This window comes from Natator depressus, chromosome 3, assembly GCF_965152275.1.
Source record: "Natator depressus isolate rNatDep1 chromosome 3, rNatDep2.hap1, whole genome shotgun sequence".
Lineage (NCBI taxonomy): Eukaryota > Metazoa > Chordata > Testudines > Cheloniidae > Natator > Natator depressus.
This window is the reverse complement of record NC_134236.1, coordinates 129,467,014-129,483,215: the sequence shown is the minus strand read 5'-3', so window position 1 is coordinate 129,483,215 and position 16,202 is coordinate 129,467,014. Positions and strand designations below refer to the sequence as shown.

Genomic DNA, 16,202 nt, shown 5'->3' with positions numbered 1-16,202 from the left:
ACCCAGATCACCTGAGTCCCAATACTGTGCACAAGACTACACTTCCTCTCTCACACGTCAATCCATAGATTATGACTTTATGTCAGAAGTACCACTTTTAACAATTACACTATAGCTGTGGTCCACCTGAGTGAAAAAGAATGTTATTTCATGAGTATTTTAAATAGAAGATTTAGTGAAGTAAGGCTAAACAGGTCTGGCATCTAAACACACAAAGACCAAGACCACATTCATCCAGTATAATGCGACACAATCATACATAAAATGAGGGTTTTTTCTGTAAGAGGTTTGTGATTGATGGAGAGAGTTACAGTCTGTGAGGGGGGACGGTATTAAAGGCAAAAAGGATGGCAGGATTATCAAGGAAGAACCAGAGAGAGAGAGAGAGATTTACAGCCAGCTGCTGCTATGGTTAGAACAAAGAACTGAGACAGCAGTGGCACCACCTTGCCACCTTTTATACCCTCACCTTCAGAACATTCAGGAACACAGAGGGTAGAGGTAGGAGGGATGAGTAAGTACTCTAACAGGCACTGCTTTGAGATGGTCACATCACTGAAGCTGCAATGGCTGGTGCATCCCACAAGCAGGAATATGCAGAGCCTGAGGATGCTAGAAGAAATGGAGGAACCTTCCAGCAGCTTCCAATTTAGGAAAAGTCCAAGTCCAGCACAAGATTAGGGCAAAAGGACATTGTTTTAAAATGATACATGAGAACTATTAATTGACTGTTAGTCTGGCAAGGATTTAAACATGCAAGGCAACATATCTGCATATGGTAGCTGCTAATAAAGGAGGACTGTATATCATTAGTGCTCAAGACTTCAGCCATTTGTCTAACAGCAAGACTGTTGGTTAAGGACTCACATATGTAGGAGAAAAATTTAATTTCAATGTCACAATGCTCAGGGCCTGTCTACAGTGAAACGCAGCAGTGGTGTGCTGCTGTAATGCTTCAGTGAAGACGCTACCGATGCTGATGGGAGGGGTTCTCCCATTGGAATAGACAATCCACCTCCCCAAGAGGCAGTAGCTAGGTCAATAGAACTGTCCTGTGGACCTAGCTCTGTTTACACTGGGAATTAGGTCAGCTTAATTGAGTTGCTCAGGGGTGTGGATTTTTCACACCCTGAGGGATGTAGTTATACGGATCTAATTTCCTAGTGTAGACCAGGCCTCAGAGTTGGCAGGGTTTTCCGGATTCTGTTCGGCTCTGCAGTTCCCAAGGGAAGAAAAAACTCTTCCATAATCAAATTCCAGATGAAAATTCCAGACCCCTCTTATTTTGAGCAGAGGGTACCTCTCACAGTGGAACAATGTTTGTAACCACAGACCATTCTCTGTATTAAGATGGGGGAAGGGAAAGAAAAGAAAGAATTGGGACATAGTGCTGACTTATTACTACTGATCAAGTATATATTTTTAAGTACGCTTGTAGGAGCACAAGACAATACATTTATAAACTCGTCCCATGTTCAGTCTCTGTAGGAATTAAGATTTTCTCAGTCATGGCTCCAAACATCAAAATAGAACGGTGCTGCTGCACTGTGTGGTTCCATAGCAAAATGACAAAATTCTTCCCTGTGTCCTGACCACAATGGGAGCCATGTACAACATCCAAGAGCAGTATTTGTCCCAAAAGATTAAACTGCTTACACAAAGTAACATCTAATTCAAAAAGAAGTAATGTGACAGCAGTTTACAAAAGTACATAAAATTACACCTAAGCATCCTCATAAACATGAAAAAGTCAACACTTTATGTTCATGCTCTATTTGCTTTATGTTTTTATTGAATGACTGTGATAGATAATATTAGGCTTCAGAGCACATCAAAATTCCAGATGTTAAGTACTATACTATATGTAACAGGATTTCTATATGGGAGTAAACGCTTTATTTTTGCTAGGAGCCACACTGCTTTCAACTCAATGTATGCTTTCTCTCTTATGTTACGCAGATTTACTGTTTGCTCTACAATACAACAATTCCTTGATGAACTCAGCAGAAATAAATTTTTTAAAGTTTGGATTTCAGCAGTTAGGACAAGACAAGAAATGACAGGATACAGGGCAAACTGAGCATTTTTGGAATTCCAATTCAAATACACCAGTGATCAATGGGCAATGACACAAGGAACACTACACACAAGTGGCTCATTTACTTTGTTATCAAGAGAAGTCGTTTTCAAAAGTGTGTCCTGGCCTGTTCAAAGTAACAAAGCATTCCACAGGTGTGTGAATAGATTATCAGGATCTGGAATAAGGCTCCACCCACTCCCATGCCTCCTCCCCTTGCATTTTATCTGTATCCAAACCTCTTAAATAGGCAGACCCAAGACACACCCTGTTTACCTCTAAATAAAACCCAAACTCCAGAGTGATTAGAAAATAACAGACACATATACTCTGACTGTGCCACAGGGCATGTTACAACATCAAGTACCTTTAAAATTCTTTAAAAAAAAAAAAAAAAAAAAAAAAGGAGTACTTGTGGCATTGTAATTAGCTTTAAAGTTCTTACATTATCACAAATGAAAGAGACCTGAAGAAGAGCTCTGTGTAGCTCAAATGGATGTCTCCTTCACCAACAGAAGCTAGTCCTATAAAAGATATTACCTCACCCACCTTGTATCTCACATATGAAAGAGGCATAGTTCATGTTCCTCTATTACAATATATCAAAGGTTAACATCTGGTAAATTGTTTTTATACGTTAATTCAAAAATATGAGAAAGAATAAAAGTTACATATTTGCTTTTATAAAGAATGTCACAGTGAATCCAAGTTACAGGTTTCATAAGTGTTATTGATTCGATTCTTAACAGCTCATTTGAGTCACCAAAACTCAGTTTCAGAGTGGTAGCCATGTTAGTCTGTATCAGCAAAAGGAACAAGGAGTACTTGTGGCACCTTAGAGACTACCAAATTTATCTGGGCATAAGCTTTTGTGGCCTAAAACCCACTTCATCAGATGCACGCAGTGGAAAATACAGTGTAATATATATAGAGAGAGAGAGAGAGAGAGAGAGAGAACATGAAAAAATGGGTGTTGCCATACCAACTCTAACGAGACTAATCAATTAAGGTGAACTATTATCAGCAAGAGGAAAAAATGTTTGTAGTGATAATCAGGATGGCCCATTTCAAACAGTTGACAAGAAGGTGTGAGTAACAGTAGGGGAAAAATTAGCATGGGGAAATAGTTTTTAGTTTGTGTAATGACACATCCACTCCCACTCTTTATTCAAGCCTAATTTAATGGTGTCCAGTTTGCAAATTAATTCCAGTTCTGCAGTTTCTCGTTGGAGACTGTTTTTGAAGTTTTTTTGTTGAAGAAGTGTGACTTTTAGGTCTGTAATTGAGTGTCCAGGGAGGTTGAAATGTTCTCCGACTGGTTTTGGAATGTTATAATTCTTGACATCTGATTTACGTCCATTTATTCTTTTACGTAGAAACTGTCCAGTTTGGCCAATGTACATGGTAGACAGGCATTGCTGGCACATGATGGCATATATCACATTGGTAGATGTGCAGGTGAACGAGCCTCTGATAGTGTGGCTGATGTGATTAGGCCCTATGATGGTGTCCCCTGAATAGATATGTGGACAGAGTTGGCAACGGGCTTTGTTGCAAGGATAGGTTCCTGGGTTAGTGTTTTTGTTGCGTTGTGTGTGGTAGCTGGTGAGTACTTGCTTCAGGTTGGGGGGCTGTCTGTAAGCAAGGACTGGCCTGTCTCCCAAGATCTGTGAGAGTGAGGGGTCGTCCTTCAGGATAGGTTGTAGATCCTTGATGATGCGCTGGAGAGGTTTTAGTTGGGGGCTGAAGGTGAGAGCTAGTGGTGTTCTGTTACTTTCTTTGTTGGGCCTGTCTTGTAGTAGGTGACTTCTGGGTACTCTTCTGGCTCTGTCAATCTGTTTCTTCATTTCAGTCGGTGGGTACTGTAGTTGTAAGAATGCTTGATAGAGATCTTGTAGGTGTTTGTCTCTGTCTGAGGGGTTGGAGCAAAAGTGGTTGTATCGTAGAGCTTGGCCGTAGACAATGGATCTTGTGGTGTGGTCTGAACGAAAGCTGGAGGCATGTAGGTAACTGTAACGGTCAGTAGGTTTCCAGTATAGGGTGGTGTTTATGTGACCATCGCTTATTAGCACTGTAGTGTCCAGGAAGTGGATCTCTTGTGTGGACTGGTCCAGGCTGAGGTTGATGGTGGGATGGAAATTGTTGAAATCGTGGTGGAATTCCTCAAGGGTCCAGATGGTGAAGATGTCATCAATGTAGCGCGAGTAGGGGCTTTAGGGGACAAGACCTGAGGAAGCGTTGTTCTAAGTCAGCCATAAAAATGTTGGCATACTGTGGGGCCATGTGGGTACCCATAGTAGTGCAGCTGACTTGAAGGTATACGTTGTCCCCAAATGTGAAATAGTAGTGGGTAAGGACAAAGTCACAAAGTTCAGCCACCAGATTTGCCATGACATTATTGGGGATACTATTCCTGATGGCTTGTAGTCCATCTTTGTGTGGAATGTTGGTGTAGAGAGCTTCTACATCCATATTGGCCAGGATGGTGTTTTCTGGAAGATTACCAATGGACTGTAGTTTCCTCAGGAAGTCAGTGGTGTCTCGAAGATAGCTAGGAGCGCCGGTAGCGTAGGTGCCTGAGGAGAGAGTCTACATAGCCAGACAATCCTGCTGTCAAGGTGCCAATGCCTGAGATGATGGGACGTCCAGGATTTCCAGGTTTATGGATCTTGGGTAGCAGATAGAATACCCCTGGTTGGGATTCTAGGGGTGTGTCTGTGCAGATTTGTTCCTGTGCTTTTTCAGGGAGTTTCTTGAGCAGATGGTGTAGTTTCTTTTGGTAATTCTCAGTTAAATAAATATTTTGTGACAATCATTTTGCAAATGGGGAAACTGAGGCATAGAGACATTAAATGACTTGCACAAAATTATTTATTATTTCTGTTACCATAGGGTCTATAAGCCCCAGTCGTGAACCAGGACACCACCATGTGCAAGGTGCTGTACAAACATAGAACAAAAGTTTGGTCCCTGCACCAAAAAACTTACAGTTTAAGTACAGTATGAGAAACAAAGATGGATAGACAGGCAGACTAGTACAAGGAAACAATGAGATAATATTGGTCAGCAAGATAAGCTGTGGTCTTAACAAACCAGCAGTCTAACTTCTGTCAAATTTTTTGTAGACATCACTGCAAAGGAGTTTAAAGGAGGGATCTGAAGGAAAACAATGAAATGGCTTTGCAGATGTTTACAGGGAGTACCCTCCCAAGCGTAAGGGACAGCATTATAGACAGCACAAAGGTGCTTGTTTGAAAATTTAACAAGAGGGTGATAGAGGCTGGCATCACAGGCCAACTGACCAACTGGAGGCAGGTCTCAACCTCACTACTAAATGAGAGATGATAGGCAGAGTGGGGACAGGCTATGAAGGGCCTTGAAAGTGAAGACAAGCCATGGTTGGTTGATACAATACAGAAATGGCACAAGTAATCAGTGGCACAGCTGAGAAAGGAACCCGAAAATCCATACATTTCCCACCCAGTTCCTTGCAATATATACTGTATATGACTGACTGTTTTTCCTATCTGATCTTCCTACCACATGATATCAAACCAATATTTCAACACAAAATTCGAGACTATAATCCATACTTCATATGTTTGTAGTGCTTAGCATAACAGGCCTCTGATCCTGACAGTCACCTCTATAAATATTAGGAAATCTTAACTATAGGAACTGCTACTGCTCTGCTAATAATAGACTATTTGACCTCAGTACTTCATCTAACATTGGTTAACTGTTCCATACAGACACACTCCACATCTCAGGCTGATTCCATAAAAAATCCATCATTACAGGACATATTTTCAATGTTATTTAGTTTATACTTTCATTCTCTCTTCCAAATTTTAAATAATAAAGTCAAACAAGTACTGTAAACCACTTCTGTGGATCTTTCTGATTATATTAAAGGCCTTGCCCACATATCACAAAAAGAGAACTTGTGTCTAAAGGATTCCACAACACCTTAAACACTGTCTTGTGTCCCTAGATACTGCAGTATTGGATCCCCAAAGAGGGTCTTTACAACACTGGAAAATGTAAAACAACATGTGATTCTTTACAAGTAGGCTAACGCTTTAGTACAAATGGTGTAACGACGCATTATTTTGTACTGTGTCTTTCATACAATTTGTATTCTCAAATGTGCTAAGAGTTCTCAGAAAAATAGACTCTCTCGTTAGACAGGAATGTGCATTCAAACATTTCCTTTACACATTAAAAAAATAATTTTTGAACATGGCATGTGGAATTAAACAAGTTTCTGTCTAACATGATCTGAAATAGACTAGACGCTACCATCCCCAATTCAAAGTATAGAAAGAGAACTTACCAATTTCTGACTGGAACTTATGGGAAGAGTGATTTTATTTTTCATCTCGAGTATCTCATAAAAACTCAGCTGATTTTTTTCAAAATTCCATACAAAGGCCCCCAATCCTGCAACTGACTGCACATGTTCACCCCTCCTCCTGCACTAGTCAACCAAATTCATCTTTATACTTAGACCCAGCATGGAAAATTTCAACCTGAAAGGAACTTTTTTGAGAAAGCTATGAGCAACTGGAAAAGTGGGACTATTATGGAAACAATTCAATCTTAACTGCAGCACTGGCTATGATGATACTTGGCACTTATCTAATACCTTTCATCCAATTATCTCCAACTATTTTGCCATTGTTATTTAATTACAGTACCCTTGCAACATCCATGTGAAACAGATATGTATTAGCACTATCTTTTAGGCCTTGTCTACACTACAAAGTTTTTTGTCATCAAAACAGCGTACACACTGCAATGCAACTTTTGGCAGCAAAAATTTGTTTTGGAGACAAAATAAAATCAGCCCAACGAGAGACATAAGTCTTGTTGCGCAAAATTTTTGTCGACAAAGTGCCAGTGTAGGCACCATACTTGATTTTATCGCTTTAATTGGCCTCCAGGAGGTGTCCCACAATGCCAATCGTGACCACTCTGGTCAGCAGTTTGAACTCCACTGCCCTGCAGCCAGGTAAACAACCATCCGCCCCTCCCCCCTTAGAAGCCCAGAGAATGTTTGAAATTCCATTTCTTGTTTGCTCCGTGTGGAGAGGTCTCATCACATCTTCCCAGGTGACCATGGCAGGCTATCAGAGCAAACGATCTCCAGCTTGGATGACTGCGGAGCTGCTGGAGCTACTCAGGATATGGGGAGAGAAGGCTGTGCGGTCCCAGCTGTGCTTGAGCCGTAGGAATTTTGATACCTACGGGCAGATTTCTTGAGGCTTGTGTGAAAAGGGCTGTGATTGGAACACGCTGCAAATAGAAGATAAAGGAGCTGAGGCAGGCGGACCACAAGGCGAGGGAGGCAAACCGTTGCTCTGGTGCTGCACCTAAGACCTGCCAATTTTATAAGGAGCTGGATGCTATCCTCAGTGGTGACCCCACCTCCACCACCAAGAGCCCCGTGGATACTTCAGAAGGCCTGGAGGTGGCAGAAAAAGGACCTAACCCAGAGGATGAAGTCATTGATGAAGAGGTGGAGTTAGACAATGATGTGGAGCTCCCAGCGGGGTCACCCAGTGGGGCAGGCAGCCAGGAACTGTTCACCAGTCCAGAGGTGCCTAGCCAGTCTCAGAAGTTACTCTCTGGTGAGCAAGAAGCAGGAGAGGAGATGCCTGGTAAGTGGCTGCAGTTTGTGTAGTGCAGAGGTGGGTTTAGGGTATAGAAATGTACAAGGCTGTCTGTGTTTCTGTATGCTGGACATTTCCCTGTGTAGCTAATCAGTATGGCAGAACAAGGTGTTGATGCATGCCAAATCTCACAGGAATCTTCCAGAGAGATCTCTAGGAACGTTTCCTGGAGGTACTTGGCAATCCTCTGCCGAAGGTTCCTTGGCAGAGCTGTTTTGTTCCTCCCCCCATTGTAAGAAAAACTTTCCCACACCATTCAGCAATCACTTGTGCAGGTACCAAAGCGGCACAGAGGTGAGTAGCATAGGGACCAGAGAAGAAGCCACAAGTGTGTGGTAGATGTACCCTCGCTTCCCTGCTTACCCTCAGCAGTGAGATATCTGCTACAATGACCCCTGCCTGTCGAAAAGTGGGAGAATTTTATATTTTTTTCCCTAGTCAGCTGCACCGCAACCCTTGCAGAGTGCTCTTTTCCATCATGTAGAGCGCCCCCCATCCTCCCAGCCAACACTCACCGTGCTTTGGGTGTTCGCAGAGATGTGTGCTTGCCAAGGGTCAGTGAGAAAGTGATTGTTGTGTTACCAGAGGTGTATTTTACTGAAATGTTTCAATGCTGTTCATGAATTTAATAATCATGCTTCTGCTTCGACAGATGTGGTCTTCAGGAACACCCCACATACACCAGCCAAGAGTTTCCGCCAGATAAAAAAGCGCCCAAGATGGAGCAAAGACGACATGTTCTGGGAAGTACTGCATTTCTCCAATGCAGAGAAAAGGGAATTTAAGGAGTGGAAGGAAGCCGAAAGGCAGGACAGAAAAGAAAATCAGGAGTTTGTTAAGGATGCTACTGAATGGATGATTAAAGTCGTGGAGGAGCAAACGCAGATACCAAAGTCCTTAATAATGCTGCAGACTGAGCAAATGTGTGCCCACCCTCTCCTACAGCACATTCAGAACTCTTTTCCATGCCCCCCACCAAACTCCACCCACACATTCCTTTCCGCTTTCCGGGACTTCTCAGTTTCCTCTTCACTCCACTCCCTCGGACAACTTTCAAAATGATAGCTGAACCTACACACAGCTCTGAAAGTCTGCCCTTCCCTGGTACCTCCTTTCCCAGCAAGTGTGTGTGTGTGTGGTTTCTTGTGCAATAAAAGTGAAGTTTTTGAAGAGTAACTCATCTTTATTTGTTTCCTACAAATTGAGATAGCAGGCATTACCAGTACATACACAGGAAGTTTAATAATTTGCTTACTGGAATATAAGGCCCCAAATGTCACCACTGCTTCCTAGGAAAACTACATGTAATGTAACATTGCAGGACCAATCACAGTGATATACATTACTGGTCTCATTTTCAAAGTGTTGCCTCAAAGCCTTCCTGATTTGAATTACACTCATGTGGGTGCCCCTCTATTAGCCCTGGAATCTGGCTGCTCAAAATCAGAAAACAAGCGGTCTGCCTCAACACTCCACCCTGAGCAAACCTTTCACCCTTTGCTTCACAAAGATTACGCAATGTACAACACGTGCATATGACCATGGGAATATTATCCTCACTGAGGTCTAACCTGCCATAAACGCATTGCCAGCGTGCCTTTAATCTGCCATCCAGGTTTCCCGTGTAAGGTTTCATGAGCCACGGCTATAAGGGGTATGCTGGGTCTCCCAGGATCACTATGTGCATTTCAACATCCCCCACTGTAATCTTCTGGTCTGGAAAGAAAGTTCCTGCTTATAGCTTTCAATATAGGCGAGTGTTCCTGAAGATTTGTGCATCATGCACCTTCCTGGACCACCCCGCGTTGATGTCAGTGAAACATCTATGGTCATACATAAACGCCTGCAACACCATGGAGAAGTACCCCTTCCTTTTGATGTATTCCTGTAACCTGCATGACGATACCATCCCACAATTCAGTGCCTGTTTCCCAAGCCCAAAAGCGACAGTCCACTCTCTGCAGCTCTTCTGTGAATGCCAAAAGCAATTTAAAGTTGCTCCTATCCATATCACACAGCATGTCAGGCAACTGGGAGTCTTCTTCAGTTAGGAACTTCGCAATTAACTGCACTGTCATCCGCGATGTCTTCATGACAGTTAGAGCACTGGATAGCAGAGCAGGATCCATCCCCTCTCACAAAAATGCCAGTGTGCACAGCAAAGAAGGGGCATCAAAAAATGCCATGACAGCAAGCCAGAAGCCCACGGAATGCTGAGACAGAAAACCAAATCACACCTGGAGTTGCACCTAGCAAGAGATGTTAAGAGTAACAAGAAGGGTTTCTTCAGGTATGTTAGCAACAAGAAGAAAGTCAAGGAAAGCGTGGGCCCCTTACTGAATGAGGGAGGCAACCTAGTGACAGAGGATGTGGAAAAAGCTAATGTACTCAATGCTTTTTTTGCCTCTGTCTTTACGAACAAGGTCAGCTCCCAGACTACTGCACTGGGCAGCACATCATGGGGAGGAGGTGACCAGCCCTCTGTGGAGAAAGAAGTGGTTCGGGACTATTTAGAAAAGCTGGACGAGCACAAGTCCATGAGGCCGGATGCGCTGCATCTGAGAGTGCTAAAGGAGTTGGCGGATGTGGCTGGCAGAGCCATTGGCCATTATCTTTGAAAACTCATGGCGATCGGGGGAAGTCCCAGATGACTGGAAAAAGGCTAATGTAGTGCCCATCTTTAAAAAAGAGAAGAAGGAAGATCCTGGGAACTACAGGCCAGTCAGCTTCACCTCAGTCCCCGGAAAAATCATGGAGCAGGTCCTCAAGGAATCAATCCTGAAGCACCTACACGAGAGGAAAGTGATCAGGAACAGCCAGCATGGATTCACCAAGGGCAAGTCATGCCTGACTAATCTAATTGCCTTCTATGACGAGATAACTGGCTCTGTGGATGAGGGGAAAGCAGTGGACGTGTTATTCCTTGACTTTATCAAAGCTTTTGACATGGTCTCCCACAGTATTCTTGCCAGCAAGTTAAAGAAGGATGGGCTGGATGAATGGACTATAAGGTGGATAGAAAGTTGGCTAGATTGTCGGGCTCAACGGGTAGTGATCAATGGCTCCATGTCTAGTTGGCAGCCGGTATCAAGTGGAGTGCCCCAAGGGTCGGTCCTCTGGCCGGTTTTGTTCAATATCTTCATAAATGATCTGGAGGATGGTGTGGATTGCACTCTCAGCAAGTTTGCAGATGACACTAAACTGGGAGGAGAGGTAGATATGCTGGAGGATAGGGATAGGATACAGAGGGACCTAGACAAATTGGAGGATTGGGCCAAAAGAAATCTGATGAGGTTCAACAAGGACAAGTGCAGAGTCCTGCACTTAGGACAGAAGAATCCCAGGCACCGCTACAGACTAGGGATCGAATGGCTAGGCAGCAGTTCTGCAGAAAAGGACCTAGGGGTGACAGTGGATGAGAAGCTGGATATAAGTCAACAGTGTGCCCTTGCTGCCAAGAAGGCCAATGGCATTTTCGGATGTATATGTAGGGGCACTGCCAGCAGATCGAGGGACGTGATCGTTCCCCTCTATTCGACATTGGTGAGGCCTCATCTGGAGTACTGTGTCCAGTTTTGGGCCCCACGCTACAAGAAGGATGTGGAAAAATTGGAAAGAGTCCAGCAGAGGGCAACAAAAATGATTAGGGGACTGGAACACATGAGTTATGAGGAGAGGCTGAGGGAACTGGGATTGTTTAGTCTGCGGAAGAGAAGAATGAGGGGGGATTTGATAGCTGCTTTCAACTACCTGAAAGGGGGTTCCAAAGAGGATGGATCTAGACTATTCTCAGTGGTAGCTGATGATAGAACAAGGAGTAATGGTCTCAAGTTGCAGTGGGGGAGGTTTAGGTTGGATATTAGGAAAAACTTTTTCACTAGGAGGGTGGTGAAACACTGGAATGCATTACCTAGGGAGGTGGTGGAATCTCCTTCCTTAGATATTTTTAAGGTCAGGCTTGACAAAGCCCTGGCTGGGATGATTTAGTTGGGGATTGGTCCTGCTTTGAGCAGAGGGTTGGACTAGATGACCTCCTGAGGTCCCTTCCAACCCTGATATTCTATGATTCTATGAATGCATCATGGGACATTGAGCCCTGTCCCAAGATGCGCCGCGATCTGCTCCGCCTTCTCACAACACCTAGCGACAGAAGGTGTCGAGCTGGACTGTGGGATAGGTACCCACAGTGCATTGCTCACACTGTCGATGTTAGTGCCCCAAGTGTGGACGTGCTCTGCTGACAGAGGGAGAGAGTGTGAACATGCATTACCGATTTTTATTACAGCGCTTTTTGAGTGTCGAAATAACTTCTGTCAACAAAACTCTGCAGTGCAGACAAGGCCTAAGATGGGTAAATTAAAAGAGGTTAAGTCACGTGCCTAAGATCAAATGGCAAATCAGTGGCAGAGCCAGGAACAAAATCTAGATCTTCAGATGCCCAGTCCTGGTTTCAAATCTCGAGAAAATGCCCCCTTTTATGTTTAACACTGTATGTCATTAATGAACACAAATGAACCAGACAAATTATAGAAAATGAAATGCCTGTAAATGTTACACTAAAAAGAAAAGGAGTACTTGTGGCACCTTAGAGACTAACCAATTTATTTGAGCATAAGCTTTGTTGCATCCGATGAAGTGAGCTGTAGCTCACGAAAGCTTATGTTCAAATAAATTGGTTAGTCTCTAAGGTGCCACAAGTACTCCTTTTCTTTTTGCGATACAGACTAACATGGCTGTTACTCTGAAACCTGTCATAAATGTTACACTGATGCTCAATTCCCAAACCTTGAGTGAGTAACTGTAAGAGAAGAATGCTCAAAAAGAAAGCCAAACTTTGTTTATCCTAGTTATCAGCATTATGTTAGCAGATCAGTCATGTCTTTACCTGCAAACCTGCTAGCTGAGCAGCTGACTTCCCCTGAAGGCACAGAGTGTGAGCCACAAACGCATTCAAGTCCTCCAGAGAGAGACTGTCCACCTGAAACAGAGATAAAAAAAATCTGAGCTGTGAGCTATGGAAGAAAAACCTTTCTGCAAATTGGTCTTTATCACTGTGTGAAGACATACATACAAAATGAGTATGGCAGTGGTGAAGGAGTGACATTCCAACAATTTAGATAAAGAATCTGGAAAAAGAAAAAGAACATGGTACTTAATTTCACAACTCCATTTGTGTAGCTTTGTATTAGCTCCACTCTCCCCAACAGCTAACTTTCACATTCTCCCTCTTCTTTTTCTTTTAGGACCTTTATAAGTAGTACCAACAGGATATCTATCAGTAACCACAATTCGAAGGCTACTTCAGAGGTATAAAATATCTTTACGGTAAAAAAAATCAATCTACAACTATGGTCCCAAAATGAAGACTAATTGAAGCAGCCATAGTTGATGGTTATTATGATTTATCTCCAGTACAAATGCTCTACTGACCATCAGTAGAAAGATATAAAAAATTAGCTACATCATTAAAAAATGGGTCTGTCAGTAAAAATGACAAGATAATTTAGAACAAAAATTTCTTACTTCAAAGTAAATTTCCAGATTAGATTAATCCTTGGTTGTTGTTTTTGTGGGGAGGGAGGGGCAGGGTTGGATCTTTTTTTGTGGGAGGAATTTAAATTTTTGAAGAAAATTGGGGAAAATCACCCTCTTATGAAGAGCAACCCAAATGACAGAGGAAAACTCTGAGTTTCATCTAATTGTTTTCTTCAGATGCTTCTATAAGGGAACGAGAGGTGTGGTCTGCCCCTGTGGAAGAAGCAGACGGTCTGACTTCCTGAAATCCATGGGTCTCTGGGATCTGACAGAGACAAAGGGACATCTGTGTGGCAGACCTATGGTTTTGCACCAGCAACTGCTCCCCCACACCCTCTGTGCTCTTTCTGCAGCATGGATCCAACTAAGTTATGATCTCCTACTTCTCCCCCAAAAAGACTGCACACTTAACCTGTGCATATATGTCAATGCTGAATATTTGCTAATATTGCTGAGATTGTAATAAGGTTTTGAGTTATACTCTGAAGGAGATCCATGCAGTGTGTACAGTGTGTTTCCTTATCAGCTCGAAACAGAAGGAAATGTTTTGTGAATATATGGAATCTGCATTGTCAATGCAAACATGCTGTGTAGGGGTTCAGGTACAGTTAAGAGGTATTCCACAATTTGGCATTTCCTTGCTTTTAAGGGTTTTCTTTGGGGGCGAGGGGATGTTACACTTATCCAACCACAATCCATTTTAAACAAAGAGTTTGTTTATGGAATTAATACTGTTTTATTAAATTTCAGAGAGAAGTGGAGGAGGGGGAAAAGGGCAGGTAGGTCAATGGGAAAGAACCAGGGAAGAGGAGAAACACAGAGAGAAGCCATCTACTGTAACTTCATTTACTCTTCTTAGATGATAAAAAAAACATTTAATCCACCCACCCTAGATAAAAATGACACCATCATAAAACTGGAAGACTTTGCATTAGGGACTTCTGCTCAACCCCCCTTTCCCTCATTGAAAACCCTCTTTCTTTGGAAGGTCTTTTAAACCTTGCACAAAGCAGGATTGGGTAATAGATATCAGAATAGTGTAACATTGCAAAGTACTCCTGCCATTCATTAACTCCACCGAAGCATGAATTATTGATTGCCTGCTAAAATCTGACAATAATCTTACCAACCCCAAATTCACCCTCCCCTGTTTTTATTTTCAAGGCAGGTGATACCTTTGTGTAAATGGCAGCAAGAGAAAATTACTAAACCTGAAAACCCTAGTATGTGTGACCAACAAAAAGAGTGATTTTAACTACAGAACATTTATTAATGTTTCCAGAATTTTGTTCTAAAAGACGGAGCCTCCTCAGCAAACTTCTATATTTTGCTTTTTGGTGTCTGTATTTTTTATTGTGCTACACACAATCATCCAAAGAATTTAAGAGCTTATTAAAATGTCAAAATACTCATTTCTAAGAAACACTTTATTTAGCATTTCTTCCTGATTTGATCAAGCATTTATCACACACCCAGTATCAGAGCATTTATAATTTCTTAATAGCCTCAAAAGATAAGTCTGGCTTCACCTACCCCAAAGACCGTTCATGACTTCATCTCATTTGTCCTATTCAGATTTTTAAGAGTAGATTTATCACTTGGATCTTTATCTTTTAACATTTTATTCTTAATTCAGAGACATTTATAATTGATGCTCACACACAGAGGAGTGCTGCATTTTGCTTTCTAAACTGGTTCCATTGATTTAGAGAGACAAGGTGGGTCTCGTAATATATTTTATTGGGCCAACTTTTGTTGGTGAAAGAGACAAACGTTTGAGTTTACACAGAGCTCTTCAGATTTGGGAAAGGTACTAGTGTCACAGCTAAATACAAGGTGGAACAGATTGTTTAGCATAATGAGTTAATACATGTTGCAATAAACCATTCAAAGGTGAAATGGGCGGTTAACACCTCTGCAGTCCTAGGACAAAGGGGGGAGGGGTTAGTGGATTACAGATTTTTGTAATGAGCCTTAAATCCAGTGTCTTTATTGAGTCCATGATTTTTAGTGTCTAGCAAAGTTACGAATTTAAGTTCCCAGGCTTGTCTTTTGAAGGTGTTGTGCAGATTTTCTTTGAGGGTGAGGACTGAGAGGTCAGATTTGGAGTGAATGTTCTGAGAACCGTGTTCACCCACAAGTGATATGGTGTTTTTGTCTGTGTGATAAATGAAGTGGTGGTGGGGGCAGGGGGAAAGAGCTCCCTTTTATGGGAGCTACCCCCTAGAAACCAGATAGGAGGTGGGAGTGGGAGGACCAGGTTTTGGGGTGACAGAGGTAAACAGGTGTGTGAGAGAGTTCCACCTATAGAACTGCCCCATAGGTTCCAAAGAAATAAAATATATGATATGGTTGTCAAATGACTACATAGATTTATGAATGATGTATACTGGCTTGTCAGCAGAATGTTTATTATATGAATAGTTGAAAAATGAAATTAGGCAAGGTAATGGCAGAAATGCCATCCAAGGAACAAGTCCATGTGTTTCCCTAGGATGCTGGTCAAGCAGTCCAGTTACACAAATCTCTTATAAGGGAGATGTGACAGATATTGCAAACCCAGAGGCACACAACATTCTATTAAGTTTATAAAAAGAAAAGGAGTACTTGTGGCACCTTAGAGACTAACCAATTTATTTGAGCATAAGCTTCCGTGAGCTACAGCTCACTGCATCCGATGAAGTGAGCGGTAGCTCACGAAAGCTTATGCTCAAATAAATTGGTTAGTCTCTAAGGTGCCACAAGTCCTCCTTTTCTTTTTGCGAATACAGACTAACATGGCTGCTACTCTGAAACCTATTAAGTTTATGTATCACTGTGAGTTAGGGATTGTATGTGTATGCAACTATGGGGAGAAGGTTACAACTTCTCCAGAAACCAAAAACACTGGGAGGTGATTAAGATAAATCACTCAG

At 42.4% G+C, this 16,202-nt stretch overlaps 1 protein-coding gene across 1 annotated transcript in view; it reads right to left on the bottom strand.

The window, feature by feature from the left end:
• Window positions 1-16,202, bottom strand: part of FAM120B (family with sequence similarity 120 member B) — a 102,816-nt gene that overhangs the window by 55,132 nt on the left and 31,482 nt on the right. Inside the window, exon 6 of the mRNA XM_074948800.1 lies at window positions 12,638-12,730. Within this exon, the coding sequence (XP_074804901.1) occupies window positions 12,638-12,730 (93 nt within the window). The remainder of the gene's footprint in view (window positions 1-12,637; window positions 12,731-16,202) is intronic.